The 22,353-nt window shown below is 42.8% G+C and overlaps 1 protein-coding gene across 3 annotated transcripts in view; it reads left to right on the forward strand.

Annotated features, from left to right (window-relative positions):
• Window positions 1–2,560: 2,560 nt before the first annotated feature.
• The window catches only part of LOC137375197 (rho guanine nucleotide exchange factor 4-like), a 578,050-nt gene continuing 558,257 nt past the window's right edge, over window positions 2,561–22,353 (forward strand). For all 3 annotated transcript variants that reach the window (XM_068041983.1, XM_068041984.1, XM_068041986.1), the window contains exon 1: window positions 2,561–2,943. In XM_068041983.1, coding sequence (XP_067898084.1) covers window positions 2,755–2,943 — 189 coding nt within the window. In that variant the 5' untranslated portion in view covers window positions 2,561–2,754. The remainder of the gene's footprint in view (window positions 2,944–22,353) is intronic.

Genomic DNA, 22,353 nt, shown 5'->3' on the forward strand with positions numbered 1-22,353 from the left:
CTCCAGTCCAATCTCACACAGCTCAAACCACTCAGGTGACGCATCATGAGGATTATAATTCACTTACCAAAAAAATGGGCTGACAAAGTGAAAAAATAACAGTGATTTCCTTGCTTCATATCCAGGCAAATTCCAGGCATGCATGTTTGTTACATATCAAGAAGGGCTAGCCAATGGAAGTGTCACCACATAGGTCCTGTGGCAAAAGCCAATCCTGTCATCTTGTTAAAGAGAAGCTGTAAAGCTGTCTAGAGACTGTCAAGTCTTGTAGATTATGAAAGAAACTCAAGCATTTGCTGTGCAGTGGCACACACATGCTCACACTCACACGTATACACAAATACATGTACATACAGGCACACAAAGCAATTGGTGTCTATTTAAATTTGAAAAAAAAATCTGCATGGCAAGTGAATGGGAATTAACCACCTGAAATTCATGCATCGCTCTTCCCTCATTTTTTTTTTATTTTTCAATTCATTTATTGTCATTTGTCGCAACATTCAGGCCATGATATGAAATCAGTAAAAAATGACATTGAACAACAATTTGGAATGCTTTCATGGTGTGATTGCCAGACCACTTCCTACCCAGCAATACATATTGTGGGAGCTGCTTTTCAGAGTATTTCTGTTCCATTCTTCCACTGTTCTTTATTGAAGGTGAGATCAGTCAAGACCTGGGTACTGAAGTATGATAAAGGTCGAAAACTTACGAGCAGAGACGAGCTTCCACTTGTACTGTCAACACTGACCTAACATCTTTATTGTATTGGATCTAGCTTTGGGTTTGACAGGTTGGTGTCAGTGAAAATTGAACTTATTCAGAACTCCAAGTGTGTCAACATTTCAATGGTTATAATTGGCCTAGATCCCACTTCACTGTGTTGGACAAACGGCATAATTTCACTGTACGATTCCATAATATTCAATAGAATTTCTTCAACTTGTCATTTTAAATCACCTGAAATCCAGGAACTATGTAATGCAACAGGTTTACGCTCACGATTTGTAACAATGAAACTGCATTCTCAGGAAACCCAGCAGTTGATTTAGGAATAAATGGGACTGTCGTCATTTAAGGGCACAACAAAAGAATGATTTGTGACATTCATGACTAACACACTGTGGGCCAAAACAGCTTGTGCCTTCAAAATCCAGGGCTTTGTATCACTGTGCCCATTGCAGTGAAGTGCTTAATAAGAACAAAGCTCATCAGTCACTATTAAAGAGCTGGAAAGAATGCTTGCATTGTGGAATCTGTATCGCATGCAGTTCAAATAAAGCCACTGTGTAGACCTCAGGGGGTTAAGGTGCTGCAGCGCATGCCCATCCCCCACTGCACCAGCTGTTTCCAAAGACCTGTTACAGATGTAGACCCCAGTTAAACCTAAACAACACTCTGGAAGACACAGCTGAAGTTTTAAAATAAAAGGTCGTATTAAACAGATGAAAGTGAAGTGTTATTAATTTGAACAGATTTGTATAATCTGGAGGGAGGAGCCCCTTTCATTATAACACAGACGTGCTGCTCTACATGATACAGATTCAAAAGTGAGATCTCTCTCTCTCTTCTTTTCTACAAAGGTTGAAACAGGGCCAGTAAATTAATAGCAAAATGGATAATATTTGACTTTGAGACATGTTGCAAGACTCTGAACAAATGGAACAAGACTGGCGTTAGTGCAAGAATTGGAATTTCAAAGCTGCTCGACTAAGACAAAAAGTCTCCAGTGCAGGGAATGAAGGGGTCTGTTGCTACGTGCATGGTCTTCCCAGAGTTCCTGAGGGGAATTTAGAGTAACTTGCAGGCTTTTCAGTTAAGTTGAATTCTGCTGAAAAGAAAAGCCAGCACAGTCATGGAGATCAAGACACATCAAACCACACAAAGGCAGAGGAGAGGAGAAAACAGACAAGGCAATTTATCACTTCACAGTCAGTGACTAACTCATTACCTGATTTCTAGTCATCTGGAGATAACTTACTTAAGTGGGTGGGGCGGGGTGTGGGGGGGGGGGTGGGAGGGGGGGTGGAGGTTGCAGTGGTGGTCTCTGTGCAAGATGAGATCAATTTCTGTGAAAAAAAAAGGAAAAGTTATTTTTTCAGTTGCAAAAGTGAACAGCAGTATGCTGCCTGTAGGAGTCACTACATGTCTGGCTAGTACCCCAAACTTGGAATTGCTTGTTTCATTTTTCTCAGTAGTTCACTGTGAAACTTGAAAAACGAGGCAGATGGTTTGATCACCAGTCCATACAAACTTTACCGAGGAGACTCAGTTTAAGTGAATGCATTCAGGTTTAAAATAACAGGAGGCAGCGTCGGACTGATGTTTGCTTTACAAGGTTTGGGATATGTTCCTCTCTCCTGTTACTGTGCTTAGCCACTGTACACATTGCTTCAGCAACTTTGCATGAAAAGAATGACTCCCCCTCTTCTAATAATGGGATTGCTATTCCTGAGTTGCTGTGTGCTAAACTATGACTATATTTATCTAGAGGCAGTCTGTCTGTGGCAGAGGATACATTAGACTGTTTAAAATAGATACTGAATTCTTGTTTTCAGTTCATATTGGTTCCTGCAGAAAGTTGAATTATGCTGCTGAGTTTTCATTAGAGAAATAGTTCTGCGGATGCTAATTTATGTTGAGCTCAGGAGACGTTATCTCTGAAGAGGGATCATACACCAATGTCCTAAAGGCTAAACGAAGGATAATTGGCTATTGCTGTGCATATGAACAGAAATATCTCGGATCAAAATGGAGGCAGGATCTGGACAGCATCTTTTGAATGAAGATAGTGGTGGAAGGCCTGAATCCATGGAGTCAGCCAGTGCTGAGCCTGACCTGTACCGGATGTACCTGTCCTGTTTACCTGACCGCTACATGAAGGCAAAAATGAGCCTGGCAGCCTACCTCATAGATTGGGCCCTTGTTCTTCTTTGTAAGGTAAGAATTTTAATATGCTATGACCTGGAATATTACATTGTGATGTTTGAATTCATGCTGGGATATGGAAAGACTTGTATTTGTATAGTCACTTTCATCACCACAAGACATCACAATGCGCTTTACAACTAAATAAGTACTTTTGAAGCAGCTCTATTGTACTTTAGCGAATGCAATAGCAAATTTGTGCACAGCAAGGTTCCACAGACAGCTATGACATACTGACCAGGTCATCTGTTCTTTAGGTGTTGGTTGAGGAATAAATGTAGGTCGGGACACCCAGAAAATGCCCCTGCTCTTCTACAATTAATTTTATGAGATGGTTCATGTTTATCTGAAGGGCATCAGGACCTTGGTTTAATATCTCAACTAAAAAACAGCACCTCCAACAGTGCAGCACACCTTCATTAATGTACCAAAGTGTAAGCCTGATTATGTTCTCAAGTTAATGGTGCGGACTTGCAGCCACAACCTCCTGACTCCGAGGCAAGAGTGCTACCAATTGAGCCAAGGCCGACAGTAAGTGCAACCTTGCAATACAAAATTCCACCCTGTGATAAATACAAATTGTTTCTTTTCACACTATGTAAGGAAAGACCAACTCCTTTAAAAATCAGACATGGTGTGCATATTGGAAGTAAACTACACTCACTTGCTTTAATAAATCTTTTATGCTGTTAATTATATTTCTACAGCACCCCCACCCCTCCCCCCATGTGTTTTCTCCCCTTCCCTTTAAATTTGGTTCACTTTTTATCATGTTTCATTTGGTACATAACATAGCATGATGATGTCAAGGCCATTTTTGAATCAGTAGAGTTGAAATTAGGTTAGATTCATTAAAATGCAGTCAGTCTGGACTGCAGATGGCACCTGGCTGTGCCAGGTAAACACAGTGATGGGTAATGTCAGGAAATCATGGATACTACCTAAATATGGGTAAATTTTGATGTACACGAATTACACAGAACAAGAAGGTCTTAGGTTCCGTTCTTGTGTCTGTGTCCAAGGTAACTGAACTCAGCTCAGTCTATGGTGGTGGCACTGCATTTGGCCTCAGTCTCCTGAGCTTGGATAGGCATGGAGAATCAACAAGGGTTCCCAAGCGAATGGATGTCAGGAAAGGATAAGCTGTGATGCCTCCACAGTCAAATAGACTGCTGATATTTCCTGCCTAGATTCACATATGTAATCTGACCAATTAGGAAAGGTATTATTCTGTGTTTATACTTTCTATTCCAACACTCTACAGTAAGGAAGTGAGAAAATTGGAAGAGAGAGAAAAATATTTGGTTTTGGGTCAGGGAAACTTTGATCCTCCTTCTAAATGAAAGAGTAACAGTTCTGACTAGAATCAGGTCTTCTGACCATGCTGTCACATCCCTCTCCAAATGTTGCTCTCATTCTAATGGCTCAATTCTCCAGGTAATTCTGCGCCCACATTGTTTAAATGTTCCCATCGACAGTGCATCAGCTTAATAAATTGCATTATAAAACTTATGCATCACATGTTGACATATTCAATACACCAAGCAAGTTTTTTTTCATTCATTCTCAAAATATGGGCGTCACTGGCAAGACTGGCATTTATTGCCTATCCCTTATTTGCCAGTAGTTGTTTGATATGACTGAGTCGTTGACTCGGCCACTTCGGAGTCGTTACATTGGTGTGGGACTGGAGTCAAATATAGATCAGATCAGACAAGAGCAGCAGATTTCATTCCCTATAGGGCATGTGAACATTTTTTAGACAATCCAACAGCTTAGTTGTAACTTTTTACTGATACCAGCTTTTATTTAATTTCCAGGTTTTAAAAACTGAATTCAACTTTCGAATTGCCACAGTGAGATTTGAAGTTGTGTTCTTTGGATTATTGCTGTAGCCCTCTGTGGGTTATTAGTCCACTAACATAACCATTGCACTGCCATACCCTTCACCAATGCTGTGCATGCTTTGCAGGTTTACCACAGTGTGCACAATTATACTATATCATCACAGGCACACATTTGCAGACATTGAATGATGAAAGACACCAAACCCTAATCCGCTTATCTTCCTGCAAATGTTTCAAATAAAATAAAAGCCATCCTGAATCATTTCTCGTCAAAGCCAACAGTACCATATGCATGTAATGACATTTACATAATACACAGATTAAATAGACAGCTATTTGGGAATATTATATTCTTTGCAGTTTAAGTACAGGGTATATTTCTGTTTTCACCACCAGGAGGGTAGTCTGGTAGAGTAGATTCCCCACCCTTTATAGAGCCCAGCTAATCTTTTCTCCAGTGATTTCATTCCATGTATCTCAAAGGCATGAAAATCGGGCAAGCTCAAAACAGCGCAGGAAATCTGCTCTGCTAGACTACCCTCCAGGTGGTGAGGACAAAAATGCTAGCTTAACTAAATAGAAGCAGCTCTTGGAGACCCTAGCCCCAATTTCAATGGGTGTGGGGCAGGGGAAAGTGCCATGAGCCCCAAGGTGGGTGACACAGGAGAATGCAGGAACGTGGAGGTCCAGCCAGGTGCATTATCTGGCCATGGAGCGAACAGAAAATCACAGGCAGGACGATGGGCCGGGGTCTCTAGGGATTGGTACCCGGCAGTCAGGTAAGTGGTAAGGAAGTTGGTGGGGAGACAGAGGAGAGTCCCAAAGTAACAACATCAGATCCCTATCTGTGTATTCAAGGAGGACCCCACCAGTTTTGGGCAGGTGTTCCACTCAAAAGAGCAGGCTAATATTCAAACCTGTCATGAAATCTGTGGGATTGGAGAAGGTAAGTCAATCACCACATTTTAATTATCACACTACCTGCTTTGTTCCAGGTGGGAAGTTAAAATCGGGGTCACAGTATTAAAATTGGGTGTATTATAAAGACATAACAAAGGCTATAGAGCAGTCAAACGACTAAATATGTTGCGATTAAGTGAAACCATAATGGGAAGTGGGAGAGATAATACAACTGTTGGATAAAGATAATATTTCTAGGTTTACAAAAAAAATCCCAGTAGCAGTTCTAGAAGTTTCCATAACTGTGCAAAGGAAAGCAAATTACCGCTAACAAAACTATGCAAGAAGCACTTGTGACAAAATTAGAAGTTACAAATACTTCTGTAAATCTGTAACTCTTGTAAAATGGGCACAGCACACACAACAAATATAATCCATTATATTGGTACTTCCTAAATCCTCAAATCATTTATACAGCTCAGAAAACACTGGCCACATGCTCTTAAACTAAACCACTGTGGATTTTCACCATAAATAACTACCTGTTTGAAAAACCGATTGTAACACAGAAAATGAATCTGCTCTCAAAGGGTTACACAGTTGCTATGGAATAATAACAGCTTCAAGGTTTGAACACAGACCTTGCCAAGACTCGCTATTCATCACTTGGTAATCTATTAATACATTCTCTGCAAGTGAAGTTGGACACAGTGGAAGCTAAGCTTGAAAAGTATTTTGTGAACTTGCTTTGTGGACCTCACCAACACTCTTCAACTCCCTTTAACTCTACTGTTTATATTGATTTTAAAGTGGTAACAGCCTTAAGTTTACAAAATTCCAAAACTGAGATTGATGGAATATTTTTAGGTGAGGGTATTAATGGTTTTGGAGCTAAGGTGGATAGATGGAGTTAAGATACAGATCATCCATGATCTAACTGAATGGCAAAACAGGCTCAAAGGGCTGAATGGCCTCCTCCTGTTCCTCTGTTTTAATATTCCTAATTGTTCAGACACAAAGGCATAGAAAACTCCAAACATTATGCTAATTAATTCTCCAATTAATCTATAATACAATACAAGCTACCTGCTAAAATTAACAAAGAATATTTGATTTATTGTTTGTTGTAACAGAGACACAACTGGCAGCTAATGCTGAAAATCCAGAAGTGGCTTGTATAAAATGTCATGCAGACCCCACCTGCCAAGAATGAGGCATATTAATTTTGTCATATGAACATCAATTTTAAACTGTTGCGAGAGCGAAGAAATGACTTGTTTGAAGTTCATCAGACACTTGGCTGGAAGAACATTTCCATGCTGAGAGACAGTGCTTGGAGAGACAAAAGAATTGCTCATTGATTCAATTAATAGAGATTGGGCTGGGCAATGGTGATCCACATCTTGTTGGGGTAAGAGACAGCCCTTCACCATCCCCCACCGAGAGCTTTGAAATCCACAAATGCAGCAGTAGCTAAACCAGCTGTATTTTGGATTTTTTCCAATAATATCTGTCTTTATTTAAAAAATTAATATTCCTTTGATAGAGTTAATTTTTCATTGTGGAAGATCATGGTGGGAAGCAGTAAAATGTACTGATCCAGACTTATGAATGAGACACAGGACAGTTTGAATTCAGACTAGAGTTTGCAACTGAAGCTGGAACAAGGAAGCTTCTCTCCTGGCTGTCTCTCTCTCTCACTTACTCCCAAACCACTGGACCCACGGAAGACACGTAAACCTCAAGAGAGAAAAGACTCCGACATTGAAACCAGTTGAAGTGTGCACTGGGTCCCAACGAATTGCAGGACTTACCGGCAACCAAAGACTCCACATTGAACTTAAAGGACTGTGATTATAATCCCGATATTGCCTCAAACTTTTCCACTTTATTCTTTTCTACTTTTTCTTTATCTGCGTGTGTATTTATTGTGTATGCATGCTGGCATGGTTGTGTCACATATTTGTAGTTGTTAACCGGTTTAAGTTTAAGATTAATAAACTTTCACCTTTCTTGTTTAAATCTAAGGAAACCTGACTGATTTCTTTGCCTTACAATTGGAGCAGTGAACAAGGATTCACTGAGGAGGAGCTAAAAACACGGTGTTTCTAAAATTCTACCCCGTTACGGTTAAACCAGGCAAAGGCTGAGAGGAAACCCCTAGACCTCTTCTCACCTGGTCATAACAAAAATAATGTATTCACACACTCTGGAATGCAAACTTAGAAAGATTATCTATTCAGTGAACATGTGTTTCTTACAACCATGAAGGTTTACAAGTGAAATCAATCCTCTAGATGAACTAGAATGAAAATTCCCTGGTTACTGTAAAGCCATGAAATACTATCTAACTGAGAAACTGCAGTGTTTAGGATGTTGATGGTGGGGGATTCAGTGATGGTAATGCCATTCCATGTCAAGGCGAAATGGTTAGATTCTCTCTTGTTTGAGATGGTCATTGCCTGGCACTTGTGTGGCGCGAATGTTACTTGCCACTTATGTTGGATGTTGTCCAGGTCTTGATGCACATGGACACGGGCTGCTTCAATATCCGCGGAATCGCGAATGTGCTGAACATTATGCCATTGTCAGCGAACATCCCCACTTCTGACCTTATGATGGAGGGAAGGTCATTGATGAAGCAGTTGAAGATGGTTGGGCCTCGACCACTATCCTGAGGACCTGTGTTAACCTTGCAGTGGTTTAAACAGGTGCTGGAATTGGATGATGCAGTGACTTAGCAAATGGCCTCTTCATCTTTGGTACCTGTGTTCAAATCCAACCCAAACTAATGGGCGGAATGTCTTAAGTTTCTGACAAGCTGTTGTGGCTAGTCTTCAATCTCATTCTCATTACCTGTTCTGTAGTCTATATCTAATTTGAATTCATGAAAAAAGTTCATTATATAGAAATGAAATGATGAAGTTCAATGAAAATATAAAGGTTCCCTCAATTAAATGAATTGATCTGTTAGTGAATATACTCGAAACAGTCTCAAGCCTCAGCATAAAAAGAACAAAAGAGTGTTGCAGAGATGTAATTTTCGAATGAGTAAGATTTCTGCAACATCAATAGTTCAGGGTTAGTTGAGATTGCAGGAGTGATAGGAAGGTATAAGAGAACAGCGGAAATACCAACAGAGTGATGAGAGTGCAAAGGAACAAGGACAAGGTAGCATAGTGATTATGTCATAGGACTAGTAATCCAGAGATGTGAGTTCAAATACCATTATAGTGGTTTCTGTATTTCAAATTGATTAAATAAATCAGGAATTAGAAAAAACAGTATGAGTAATGGTCACCATGAAGGATTATTATTAAAAACACAACTGGTTCACTTTAGGAAATAGACCTGCTTTCTATACCTGGTCTGATGTGACCCCAAACCACAGCAGCGAAATGGCTTAGCAAGCAACTCAGTAGTATCAAACTGCTACAAAAAGTTATAATAACAAGAACAAACATCCCCATCTTAAGTGATAGTGGAGCCCAGCATAGGTGCAAGTGACACTTTGCAGAGGAGTGGGACTAGGTGAGTTGCTGTTGCAGAAAGCTGGCACAGTCATGAATGGCCTCTTTCTATGCTGTAACCATTCTATGAAACTATGATTAAGTACTCGCAGCAAGTCGTCAAGGCTTCGTTTAAAGCACCTCCCAAACCTGCCACCTCTACTGCTTAGAAGAACAAGGGCAGCAAACTAACGGAGACACCACTACCTGCAAGTTCCCCTTCAAGTCACACACCATCCTGATTTGGAAATGTATTACTGTTCCTTCATCACCGCTGGATCAAAATCCTGGAACTCCCTACATAACAGTACTGTGGGAGTACCTTCACCACACAGATTACAGTGGTTCAAGAAAGGTGGCTCCCCACCATCTTCTCAATGCCAATTAGGAATGGGTAATAAACACAGGCCTTGCCATTGATGCTACATCCTGCGAATGAATAAAAAAAGGACTGTGCTTAATTGTATTTTTAATAGTCTCGAAAATCCATGAGGCATGACACCGTTGAATTTACACATGTTCACTGGGTTATTGGTATCCCAACTAATTTGTCTGGGTTGATCAGGTGCAGGTACTACTGCAGGCACATGACCAGTGCTCATGGTCCTGTGCAACAAGGAAACCCGACGCTTGCCTGTCATTGACAGGGTGAGGTTGTGCAGAATTGTCTTTCCACACCCGAACCCAACAACGTCCCTTTCAATCTACCATGTAATGGGGAAAATCAAGATACACTTAAAAAGAAATTGACCTAATCATTTGCTGCTTTGCAAGCCCCAGTGGGGCCCACTTCTGCCGGACTTGAAGCCAGTGCATCTCATCTGACTGGATGTAGCTACCACTGGTGACAGCTGCCTTTTAAGGGCTGGGATAAAGCTTTGTCTCATACAAGACTGGCCCCAAAATCCCAGAAGCAGCAGAGATCCGGCTCAACTGGATCTCTGCCATTTTTTGCTGGTCTCCCAGCAGAGTCATAGCAGGAGACCAATGGAAACGCCAAAGACATTTGGGGTCAACATATTTATTGCTTGCCCACACTACACATCTACATGGAATGAGAGTTGTGATCAGTTGCTAAAGGCCAATCAGTACACCATGTGCAGTAAGATCAGAGACTGGAGATGAGAAATTTATTTTAGTAAAGAAGAAAGCTCCCTTCTGAGAATGAAGCAAAGCCACATTTTTTTTGGAGTGTTGAGAGAGTTTTACTCTGCATCGAGGCCTCTCTTGAGCGTACTGCTCTACTTCCACTTGGTGATCTTTCCATTCCCTCTTACCATCACACCCCCTCAAAAGAAACAAGTCCGCAACCAAAACACATTGCACCCTGTGCAGGTCACAGAAAGACTAAAAGCAGAATTAAAAGCATACTGAGCTACCAGCCTGAAGTTTGAGTTACAGCTGGACAGAGCTGTGTTCAGCTCACCCAAGCCAGATCTGTGTACTACCTAGATGCAGGTACATGCAGATCTCTCTCCTAGCAGCTAAACATGTGAATCTTTAGAAGTGAGAACTGAAGAAACCCCAGCCTTTAAACATCTAAACTGAGGTTATATGGATTTAAGAAGGGGAGGCGGTGGCGTAGTGGTACGGATTAGTAACCCAGAGACTCAGGGTATTGATCTGGAGAGATGGGTTCGAATCCCACCACAGCAGAAGGTGGAATTTGAATTTAATTAATAAAATCTGGAATTAAAAGCTAGTCTAATGATGTCCATGAAACATCATTGTCGATTGTTGCAAAAACCCATCTGGTTCAATAATGTCCTTCAGGGAAGGAAATCTGCTGGTTAACTCTTACATGCCCTCCGAAATGGCCCAGCAAGCCACTCAGTTGTACCTAACCACTATGAATTCAATAAAAAGGAATGAAACCGGACGGACCACCCGGCATCGACCTAGGCACCGGAAACGACAAACCCGGCCCTGTCGACCCTGCAAAGTCCTCCTCACTAACATCTGGGGACTTGTGCCAAAGTTGGGAGAGCTGTCCCACAGACTAGTCAAGCAACATCCTGACATAGTCATACTCATGGAATCATACCTGACAGACAATGTCCCAGACACTGCAATCACTATCCCAGCAGCGGTGGCGGGACAGTGGTCTACAGTAGGGAGGGAGTTTCCCTGGGAGTCCTCGACATCGACTCTGCACGCCATGAAGTCACATGGCATCAGGTCAAACATGGGCAAGGTAACCACCTACTGCCCTCCCTTAGCTGATGAGTCAGTACCCCTCCATGTTGAACACCACTTGGAGGAAGCACTGAGGGTGGCAAAATGTACTCTGGTTGGGGGACTTCAATGTCCATCACCAAGAGTGGCTCGGTAGTGCCACTAGTGACTGAGCTGGCCGACTCCTAAAGGACATAGCTGCTAGACTGGGTCTGCGGCAGGTGGTGGGAGAACCAACAAGAGGGAAAAACATACCTGACCTTGTTCTCACCAATCTGCCTGCTGCAGATGCTTCTGTCCATGACTGTATTGGTAGGAGTGACCACCGCACAGTCCTTGTGGAGACGAAGTCCCACCTTCCCATTGAGGATACCGTCCCTCGTGTTGTGTGGCACTATCACCATGCTAAATGGGATAGATTTTGAACAGATCTAGCAGTGCAAATCTGGGCATCCATGAGGCACTGTGGGCCATCAGCAGCAGCAGAAGTGTACTCAACCACAATCTATAACCTCATGGCCCAGCATATCCCCCACTCTACCATTACCATCAAACCAGGAGACCAACCCTGGTTCAATGAAGAGTGCAGGAGGGCATGCCAGGAGCAGCATGAGGCATACCTCAAAATGAGGTGTCAACCTGGTGAAGCTACAACCCAGGACTACTTGCATGCCAAACTGCATGAGCATCATGCAATAGACAGAGCTAAGCGATCCCATAACCAACGGATCAGATCTAAGCTCTGCAGTCCTGCCACATCCAGCCGTGAATGGTAGTGGACAATTAAACAACTAACTGGAGGAGGTGACTCCACAAATATCCCCATCGTCAATAATGGGGGAGCCCAGCACATCAGTGCGAAAGATAAGGCTGAAGCATTTGCAACAATCTTCAGCCAGAAGTGCCGAGTTGATGATCCATCTTGGCCTCCTCCTGAAGTCCCCAGCTTTACAGATGCCAGACTTCAGCCAATTCGATTCACTCCGCGTGATATCAAGAAACGACTGAAGGCACTGGATACTGCAAAGAATTTGGGTCCTCTAAATATTCCGGCAATAGTACTGAAGACCTGTGCTCTAGAACATGCCACAGCCCTAGCCAAGCTGTTCCAGTACAGCTACAACACTGGCATCTACCCTGCAATGTGGAAGATTGTGCAGGTATATCCTTTACACAGAAAGCAGGACAAATCCAACCCGACCAATTACTGCCCCATCAATCTACTCTCAATCATCAGCAAAGTGATGGAAGGTGTCATCGACAGTGCCATCAAGCAGCACTTGCTTAGCAGTAACCTGCTCAGTGATACCCAGTTTGAGTTCCAACAGGGCCACTCAGCACCTGACCTCATTACAGCCTTGATTCAAACATGGACAAAAGAGCTGAAGTCAAGAGGTGAGGTGAGAGTGACTGCCCTTGACATCAAGGCAGCATTTGACTGACTATGGCATCAAGGAGCCCTAGCTAAACTGAGCTCAATGGGAATCAGTGGGAAAACGCTCTGCTGGTTAGAGTCATACCTAGCGCAAAGGAAGATGGCTGTGGTTGTTGGAGGTCAATCATCTGAGCTCCAGGACATCACTGCAGGAATTCCTCAGGGTAGTGTCCTAGGCCCAACCATCTTCAGCTGCTTCATCAATGACCTTCCTTCAATCATAAGGTCAGAAGTGGGGATGTTCGCTGGTGATTGCACAGTGTTCAGCACCATTCGCGACTCCTCAAATACTGAAGCAGTCCGTGTAGAAATGCAGCAAGACCTGGACAATATCCAGGCTTGGGCTAATAAGTGGCAAGTAACATTTGCGCCACACAAGTGCCAGGCAATGCCCATCTCCAACAAGAGAGAATCTAACCATCTCCCCTTGACATTCAATGGCATTACCATCACTGAATCCCCCACTATCAACATCCTGGGGGCTACTATTGACCAGAAACTGAACTGGAGTCGCCATATAAATATCGTGGCTACAAGAGCAGGTCAGAGGCTAGGAATCCTGCGGCAAGTAACTCACCTCCTGATTCCCCAAAGCCTGTCCGCCATCTACAAGGCACAAGTCAGGAGTGTGATGGAATTCTCTCCATTTGCCTGGATGGGTGCAGCTCCAACAACACTCAAGAAGCTCGACACCATCCAGGACAAAGCAGCTCGCTTGATTGGCACACCATCCACAAACATTCACTCCCTCCACCACCGATGCACAGTGGCAGCAGTGTGTACCATTTACAAGATGCACTGCAGCAACGCACCAAGGCTCCTTAGATAGCACCTTCCAAACCCGCGACCTCTACCACCTCGAAGGACAAGAGCAGCAGATGCATGGGAACTTCACCACCTGCAAGTTCCCCTCCAAGTCACACACCATCCTGACTTGGAACTATATCGCCATTCCTTCACTGTCGCTGGGTCAAAATCCTGGAACTCCCTTCCTAACAGCACTGTGGGTGTACCTGCCTCACATGGACTGCAGCGGTTCAAGAAGGCAGCTCACCACCACCTTCTCAAGGGCAATTACGGATGGGCAATAAATGCTAGCATAGCCAGTGACGCCCACTTCCCATGAATGAATAAAAGAAAAAGTTCCCAGGAGTGTAACAGTTTCAGAACCTCAATGTATTTGGACAAGGACTCTCACTCCACTTTTCTCAGGTTGGCCCCTGAATCAAGGTGTTTACTCCCAAGTTAATTTGGGAACATGAATGTGCCCTGAGATGTTTAAACCCAGCATTCAAAGGAGTTCTCCCCTTCCTGTCCTACAGCTCATTTGTTTCCCCACACATTCTATCCTTTGCCCCCCATTATGAGAATGGTTGAATCTGTTCGTGTTACCAAAGGTCCTTGAGGAAAATCAGGATTCGAGGTGTATGATTGCTTCCAATTTCTAACCTTCAAAAATGTCCAACTAATTTGACGATGACGCTTAATTTAACATTTTGTGTATTTTATGACCACACAGAATGGTTGCAGCAAATAGTATAGATGCATTTAAGGGGAAGCTGGATAAGTTTATGAGGGAGAAAGGAATAGAAGGATATGTTCATATGGTGTGATAGGATGGGAGGAGCCTTGTGTGGACCATAAACACCAGCCTAGACCAGTTCGGCTGAATGGCCTGTTTCTATGCTGTATTTTAAATGCAATTCTATGTAATTTATAGAAAACATTTCCTGGAGCATTTTGTTTACACGAGATAATCCCTACCATGTGGAGCTTATATTGATGACATTTGGATTGTGTTATGCTCAAGAACTGAGGTACTACATGACGGCTCTGCGCACGAGATATTTCTCTTCATCTAGTGGGCACCACCAAAGTAAACCCAAAGTGCACCTGGATGCATTAATTTATCCCACATTGGTCTCTACAGCACACTGCTAACATCCACCTCACCATGCCCACATGCACACACACTTCCTCAGTAACTATACAATCTTCCAACAGTAGATCAGTTGTGATGACAGATTCAGAACACTGTGAACTGAGTTGTCTTATGGAATCAGGATAAACACATATAAATATGTCTCCCTCACACCCACCCTACAATCCCCGCCATTCATTCCAGACCATGACATGAACAGTGCTTCTGAAAGAAATGCTTTGATTTTTAGAACTTTGCTATGGAGATCAGTAACCCACAGAGTGTTCTGTTTGACCTTATAAAGCACTTTCCATAGAGGAGCTAAGTGCAGATTGCTTCAGTGTGCCAGTGAGACTCATGAAATCATAATACCTTGATGGCACTCATGAGATGACAGATGTGGAAACTAAATCTTCTTGGTGCGGAAATACAATATCCCACAAATAGTCACGGAAACAGAAGTAACCTTGTGGGAGTTTTCCAGTTAATGTGAATAGGAGAGTATTTATTTTGGAGAATACACTGTTGGAAACATTGACACTTTGATATTTATTCATGGGATGTGGGCATCACTGGCCAGGCCAGCAATTATTGCCCATCCCTAACTGCCCTTGAGAAGGTGGCAGTGAGCTGCCTTCTTGAACCGCTGAAGTTCATGTGGGGTAGGTACCCCCACAGTGCTAGCAGTTAGATACAACTGAGTGGCTTGCTAGGCCATTTCAGAGGGCATGTAAGAGTCAACCACATTGCTGTGGGTCTGGCATTGCTGTGGAGCTGGAGTCACATGTCGGCCAGACCAGGTAAGGACAGCACATTTCCTTCCCTAAAGGACATTAGTGAATCAGATGGGTGTTTCCAACAATCGACAATGGTTTCATGGCCATCATTGGACCAGCTTTTTAATTCCAGATTTATTAATTGAATTCAAATTCCACCTTCTGCTGTGGTGGGATTTTCACCCATGTCCCCAGAGCAATACCCTGGGTTTCTGGGTTACCGGTCCAGCGACAATACCACTGTGCCACCGCCTCCCCTATATATATCAATTTGAATATTAAGGCATGGTGAAGATGGTAGGTGAAGGAAGATCTCCTTTGTTCTGGATTTGTGATTGCAACTTCATTAGAAATAATGGAGAATGAAAATCTGCCATGTTTGTTACTGACTATGTGCAGGTGGAAAATGATAGGGATGGTTTCCCTTTTCACCTCTTAACTGACTGAAGACAGTAGGCTGAATTTTACCAGCCCCACGACACAGCGGGTTGCGGTGCGGGGCCCAGTAAAATTCTGCGGGGAGAGGCCCACCTCGGTCCAAGACGTCGAGACGGGCCTGTCGCATATTACCAGCGGCTGGGGCACCTTGGTGCAGCCCCCACCCACCCCCGCCGCCTGGCGGCGGGCCCTTCATCAGCATATGCAAAGTAGCATTAATCATATGTAAATAAACTTACCTGCAAGCGGTGGCCGTCCCACACCAATATTACGGCCGCCGTTCATGCTTCACGCGCCTTCGGAACTCAGCACAGAGTTTCGAGGCGAGAACCTGGTGGGGAGAGGGGAGGAATAAAATGTTCAGGGCGGGAGGGGTGGGGGAGCAGGGAAAACAAATGCTATTGGTTGTGTGAATGGTGGGAAGGGGTTAGAGGCCAAATGTTAGAAAGTAGGGGGGGAAGTTCGGGAAGGGAATAACGTTTTTTCTGACATTAGGTGACACTTAAATGACCACTGGGGGAGGGGGGGGGGGCGTTGGGGAAGGGCCTCCAACACAAAAGTTTTTCTTTGATAAAATTTCACAATGCTACCACTTTAAATATTCAAATTGTGCTGAAGGGCATAAAGCCCTTTAAAAATGGTGCCACTGCCTGTGTAGTGGCACTGGACGCGTTGCCGGGAACGCAGTGGCTGCCCCCTTACATCATCGGGGGCGCCCACTCTGCCTCCTCTATTGAAATGAGCTCTCGTGTGTAATATCGCGAGGGTTCAGGGACAGCGCATCCGCACGGGATGCACGCTGCCATTAGAGTGCGCCGCCGTTAATTGCAGCGCAGTTGTAAAATTCAGCTCAGTGTGTTTTCATAAGAATTGTGCTTTCACTCTTTAATGGTCAATAAATAGACAAATGACAGGTTTTCTTGTAGATTTAAAGAAAGGCAAATGTCAATTAAAGAATACCTTAAAATATTCACAACCTCACCTACTCACACACACACACACACATGCACACACACAAGAAAAGATAGAGATTAAAAGATAGCATGCCTTTAGGTCTGATGGTTTTGAAAAGAGTTTGTTGTGAAACCTTGATCTTTCCCTGGGAGAAAGATTTAAAAATGGTACAGGCCTGTTTTTCCTTTTTCCTGGTTCACTGACATCAAAATTTGGAAAGTTTCAAGTGGACGATTGTTTTGGTTGCAGACTTCTTTGATCAGATCTCAGTTACAGTTCAATGGCAAAGATCCCGTTACCATTTCTCAGGTAGAGAGTTTCAAAGGTCACTTTTTGTCTCTGTCTCTAGGTAGTTTAAAGATGGTATTCTGGCAGAGTCCTTCTTCTTGCTGGGTTGGGCCTCTCTCTTCCTCCTGCCTTCTAGCTTTCTGTATAGAAAATGCCTCATATTTAAATTCCTTATCAGAGACTTGTGGCTGAATTTTACAGGCCCCCCGACGTCGAGGGTCATAGCGGGGGGCCCGTAAAATGCCTCCAGGAGAGGCCCGCCACAGGCCTTAATGCTGGAAAGGCCCGGCCCCAAATTACCGGCAGTGGTGAGGCCTCGTGGTGGCCCCACCCGCCACTCAGTGATGGGACCAACATTTCGATATGTTAATGAATGTAAATGAAAGAATAATAACTTACCTCATAGCGCCGGCTGTCCCGCTCCCATATTACGGTCGGTGGTCGGCACTCCCGTGGCATCCGATCCCCGACCAGTGAAGTATGGCAGAACACTGGTGGGGAGGGGGGAGGAGGTACGTTTTCAGGGTTGGGGTGGGGAGTGGCGTCAAACCTTTGAAATTGGTCTAAGGGGGTGGTGGGAAGGGGTAAAGTTCATAATTCATTAACTTTGGGGGGGTGGTCAGGATCGCAATGTAAGTTTCTGTGGGGGGGAGAGGGCAAGTTAGAAATTTTTAGGTCATGGGCGGGGTGTGGTGGGAGAGGGTCGCGATAATTCTATTCCGTTTTTTTCAATAATATTCCTTTAAAAATTTAAATTACATTGAAGGGCTGAAAGCCCTTTAAAAATGGTGCCAGCACTGGTGCCGGACGTCATTGCCGGGGACGGATCGCCTGCCCCCTCCACGTCATCGGGGGTGGGTGGTCCACCTCGGCTATGTAAATGAGCCACCATGTTTAATATCGTGGCAGCTGCACAGAGTACAGCCCACGCATGTGGCCCACCTTCCTTGAAGCTGGCCTCCGATTCAGCCCTTGGTTTCTATCAGGTGACCAAAGTTTCACTCCCATTGTGTTCTCATAAATGGTATTTGATGGTGTGGCCATTGTTAGACAATGGGTTTGGATGTTGCTCATCTCTATGCCATCTTGATAAAGTGTTTTTTTTTTTACACCCTTTACCTGAGTTTGAGTCTGGTGTCTCCATATCTGCCAAGTCATTGTTAGTCCAACTGTTTGAAGAGGGGTAGCCATTAACATTGAATGGGCTATTTATATTTCCAATGCATTCTTCAGCACTTGACAAGACATGACGATTGATTCAGGGTTCCAGCAGTTACCATGTGTATTTGCAGTGCAGGAGAGGTCACCTGACCTCTTACTCCATCTTGTTTTGCAGTAAAAGTTGTCCATTTTGAGCTCAATTCATCAGTTCATTTTATAGTTTATAATTTCTCCTTGCATGAGCGTGACAGAATGAAGGATTATGCTAAACATTGATCATACTTTTTGTGAAGGAATTCCTTCCAGAATCTATTCTAAATGTATTTTTCCACTGGTTTTACTTTTGACTTCTAGTCCTACTAGCTGCTGTATTTTAGTGCTTAAAATATTTAACAACGTCACCCATTAAACTCTTTCTCTGTTGAGCTCTTCTAACGTTTCCTCCAGGATCACCCCCTTTTACTTTTCAAATTGTCCAGTTTGCACTTCCTCGCACTCTGCCCAGTGCTGGTGGATCCTGTTGTAGTGCACTGGCCAGAACGCCAGTACTTCAGTTGTGGCTCAAGTGGAAACAGAAATCTGATAATCCCTCTCTCTACAATCTTTAGGGCCTGCAAGTAGGTGCTTTCTTTTGAAGCTATGAAGGTGGAACTATCTCCGGACAGTCCTCAGAACCCTGTTAGCTTTAATAGAGAATTATTACTAACATCTTAAACAAAGGTCTAGCCCTACCTCCATAGAGTTATCCAGCAAGCAAATGCAGCAAGAATTAGATGGCACAATTTATACACGTTAGACTGCAGTCCTGAGATGGGGATCAAAACCTCCTGGATGGGTTTCCTGCCAAATGCACACAGGCAAAGTTTCTGCACCCAGACTATCTTTTTTAAAAAACAAATAAATATTTCCATCTGCGGCATTTTAAATATTACTTTACTGGGAAATCCTAAAAGAATGTTACCGACTGCCACATTTTCAGTTTTGTAGAATATCTGAACTATGGAACAGTTCATAGGTGATGTAGCCTCATCAGGGGCAGATGAGGGAGAATTAAGTGAGTGTATGGAAGGCTGGCAGCAAAAGAATTGAGAAATGTTTTTACTATATATAGAACAGGAAAGGCTGGATTTGTACCCAGAAATCTCCAGATTGCCAACTAACAGAACAGAAACAGAATATGACCGAGAAGCAGCCTTTGTTAGAGAGCACGGCAGCAAATACACCCTTCCCATGTAATGTAGGAGAAAGCATTTCTTGTTTTTTTCACTCTGAGCTATAAAACCCTTATTCTTTGTGTTGATTTGAGTCGTGTGTAATGCTTAAAACATTAAAGTAATGCTCCTTTCTCATGGGAAATTATTAAAAGTATTTCACAATATTGGAGTTGGCGTTGGAGTAGAATGATTTTGGTTGCTTGGGTATGGGGGTGAGGGAGAGGGGGAGATATCACTCTCAATATATTAAATTCTGTCTGGGCAGACGGCTGCCTTGTCATGCTATTTACCAGAGGTCATTCTACAACAATCATCAGATCAAGTGACAAATTCATTGATCTGCAAAGTCAAAGGTAATAAATCTCTAGTTCTATCTATTGTGGTCAGGTCCGATTCTTCATGATGGGAGCTCAACACTTACGGCGGGAGGCTCCAATTTTCAACAAGTCTTAGTAGATATTTTACAGATATTATAGTGGTTCAATTCATACAAACTTTCAACTTGACCTCGGAACCCCAGTGCCCTTCAACTCCACTGTGAAGTCAGTAGGTGTCTTTGGTCCCAATCCCCAAGTGCTCCATGAAAAGCTTCACTTGACCCAAAGCAGTGCCTATATGATTGGAAATGTTGCCTAACCAGAAGCAGGCAGCACCATGTTTACAAAAGCTGCCCATTTTCAGATACTGTGATTCATCAGTCAGTTTGAAAATGATTTATGTACCAACGAAAAAATACACACTGGTAAAACTGTCTGGAAAACAAGCCCTCAACCTTTAGAATAGAAGTTATTAATCATACTGATAAAGTCTCCATCTCTGAAAGATGCTAATATATTCAGAACGGCTTAGTGTGCTGTGCTCATATTTTATAAGACAAGGATTCAATTCTTTTTATAAACCATTAAAATAATGTCACATATTTTGCATTTTTATTTAAACGACTCTATATACATTTCCCACTCTGGACGATCAAATACTAAACACAGCCTAAACAAGGATGGAAACATTGTAATAAAGCTGCTATGCTGCTGCACAACAAATATTATTTGGTCCTTAGTAAACTGTTTGTTGTGGTTAATCTATATTGAAAAACTGCTTTTCAGCTGGACTACACACTGTCAATGCTTGCAAAAACAAGTGAAAATTTAATGAAGAATGCAAGTTCAGAACTAATCATTTGCTTACAAAAAATGTTAAATTACAAGATATTATTCACACCCAAAGAAGACAGAAGAATTAAGAAATTAAGCCTTGCATTTATATAGCACCTTATGATATCTCTGCAAAACATCCCAAAGTCCTCGACATGAATAACTTTGACATGCAGTCATTATTGTTATGTAAGCAAATGCAGCAACCATTTGATACATAGTAAGATTGTACAACAGCCATGAAATGATTTTCCAACTAACGTATGCTCAGGAGGGAATAATGGTCAGGATACTCGGAGAATTCCCTGCTCTTCTTCAAAATAATCTTTACAGTCAACCTAAACATGCAGCCATCACATCTGAAGTTTTAGTATCTCATCCAACTTGCAGCACTCCTTCAGTTCTGCACTGGAGTTTTAACCTAGATCATGTGCTCAAGTCCTGGTGTGAAATTTGAAACTACCCCTTTTTGTCTCAGTGATGAGAGAGCTAGAAGTTGAGCCAAGCTGATAGAAAAACTCTCTTGATGGAGAATGCAACATGTGATAAAAAGTGATGAGGACTGTAAGTGACTTCAGGAGGGCAGTGACAGATTAATGGATTGGGCAGATAAGTGTAAGGTGAAAATTAATACAAAGAAATGTGGCGTGATACATTTTGGGAAGAAGAATAACCAGAGGAAATGTGAACACTCATAGAATCATAGAAACGTACAGCACAGAAGGAGTATTTTCAGCTCATCATGCATGTGCTGGCTCTTTGAAAGATGACTCATGCTTAGATCAACATCTTTACTTTTTGTCTGTAGCTCTGTAGGCTTTTCATCCTCAAGTACCTGTCCAAATGCCTTTTAAAACTATTTATGGAATCAGCTCCCACCACTTTTTCAGGTAGAGCCTTCCAAATCCCAACAACTCTCTGAATGAAAACATTTCTCCTCATCTCCCATCTAAATCTTTTACCAATGACTTTAAATCTGTGACCTCTGGTTATTAACCTACTTGCCAGAGGGATTATTTTTTCTCTATTTACTCTAACAAAACTTTTCATCATCTTGGAAACCTCTATTAGGTCACCTCTTAACATTTTCTGTTCCAAGGAGAACCATCCTAACTTTTCCAACTACTATCAGTACCCTTTTAAAGGCCTTTTCATTGTTTCTGAAGTGTGGTCCTCAGAACTGTCCACAATATTCCAGCTAGGGTCTAACCAGTGATGCACTAAAACTTTAAAAGACATAGAGAAACTGAGAGTTAGGGATTCAGATGCACAAATCATAGACATAAAGCTGTAAAATAAATACAAGATTCTAGATTTTATAATTATGCATGTTGAGCACTAAAGTAAGAGGTGGTGCAAACCAATACAAATCACTGGTTAGAATATTGGGATTGGTTTCCCATAACTTATATCTACACTGTCGGACCAGTACATCTGCCTGTTGTCTAAATGTTGACCCGGTTTCCTGGGTCAGGAGCCATTATGCATTGATGGTAGGCTCCAGCAGCAGGAGCCCTCCAGTAGTCCCTTGGAAGATGCAGGAGGCATTAGTTAAGGAGTCACAGAATGCTGATGGCTGAAACAAGGTATCCACCGTCAGCCTTAGCTGAAATTGAGGCCCTCAGCAGGTAAGGAATCTGAGTGTGAGGAGGT

Source organism: Heterodontus francisci, chromosome 11 (genome assembly GCF_036365525.1).
Source record: "Heterodontus francisci isolate sHetFra1 chromosome 11, sHetFra1.hap1, whole genome shotgun sequence".
NCBI classification, from domain to species: domain Eukaryota; kingdom Metazoa; phylum Chordata; class Chondrichthyes; order Heterodontiformes; family Heterodontidae; genus Heterodontus; species Heterodontus francisci.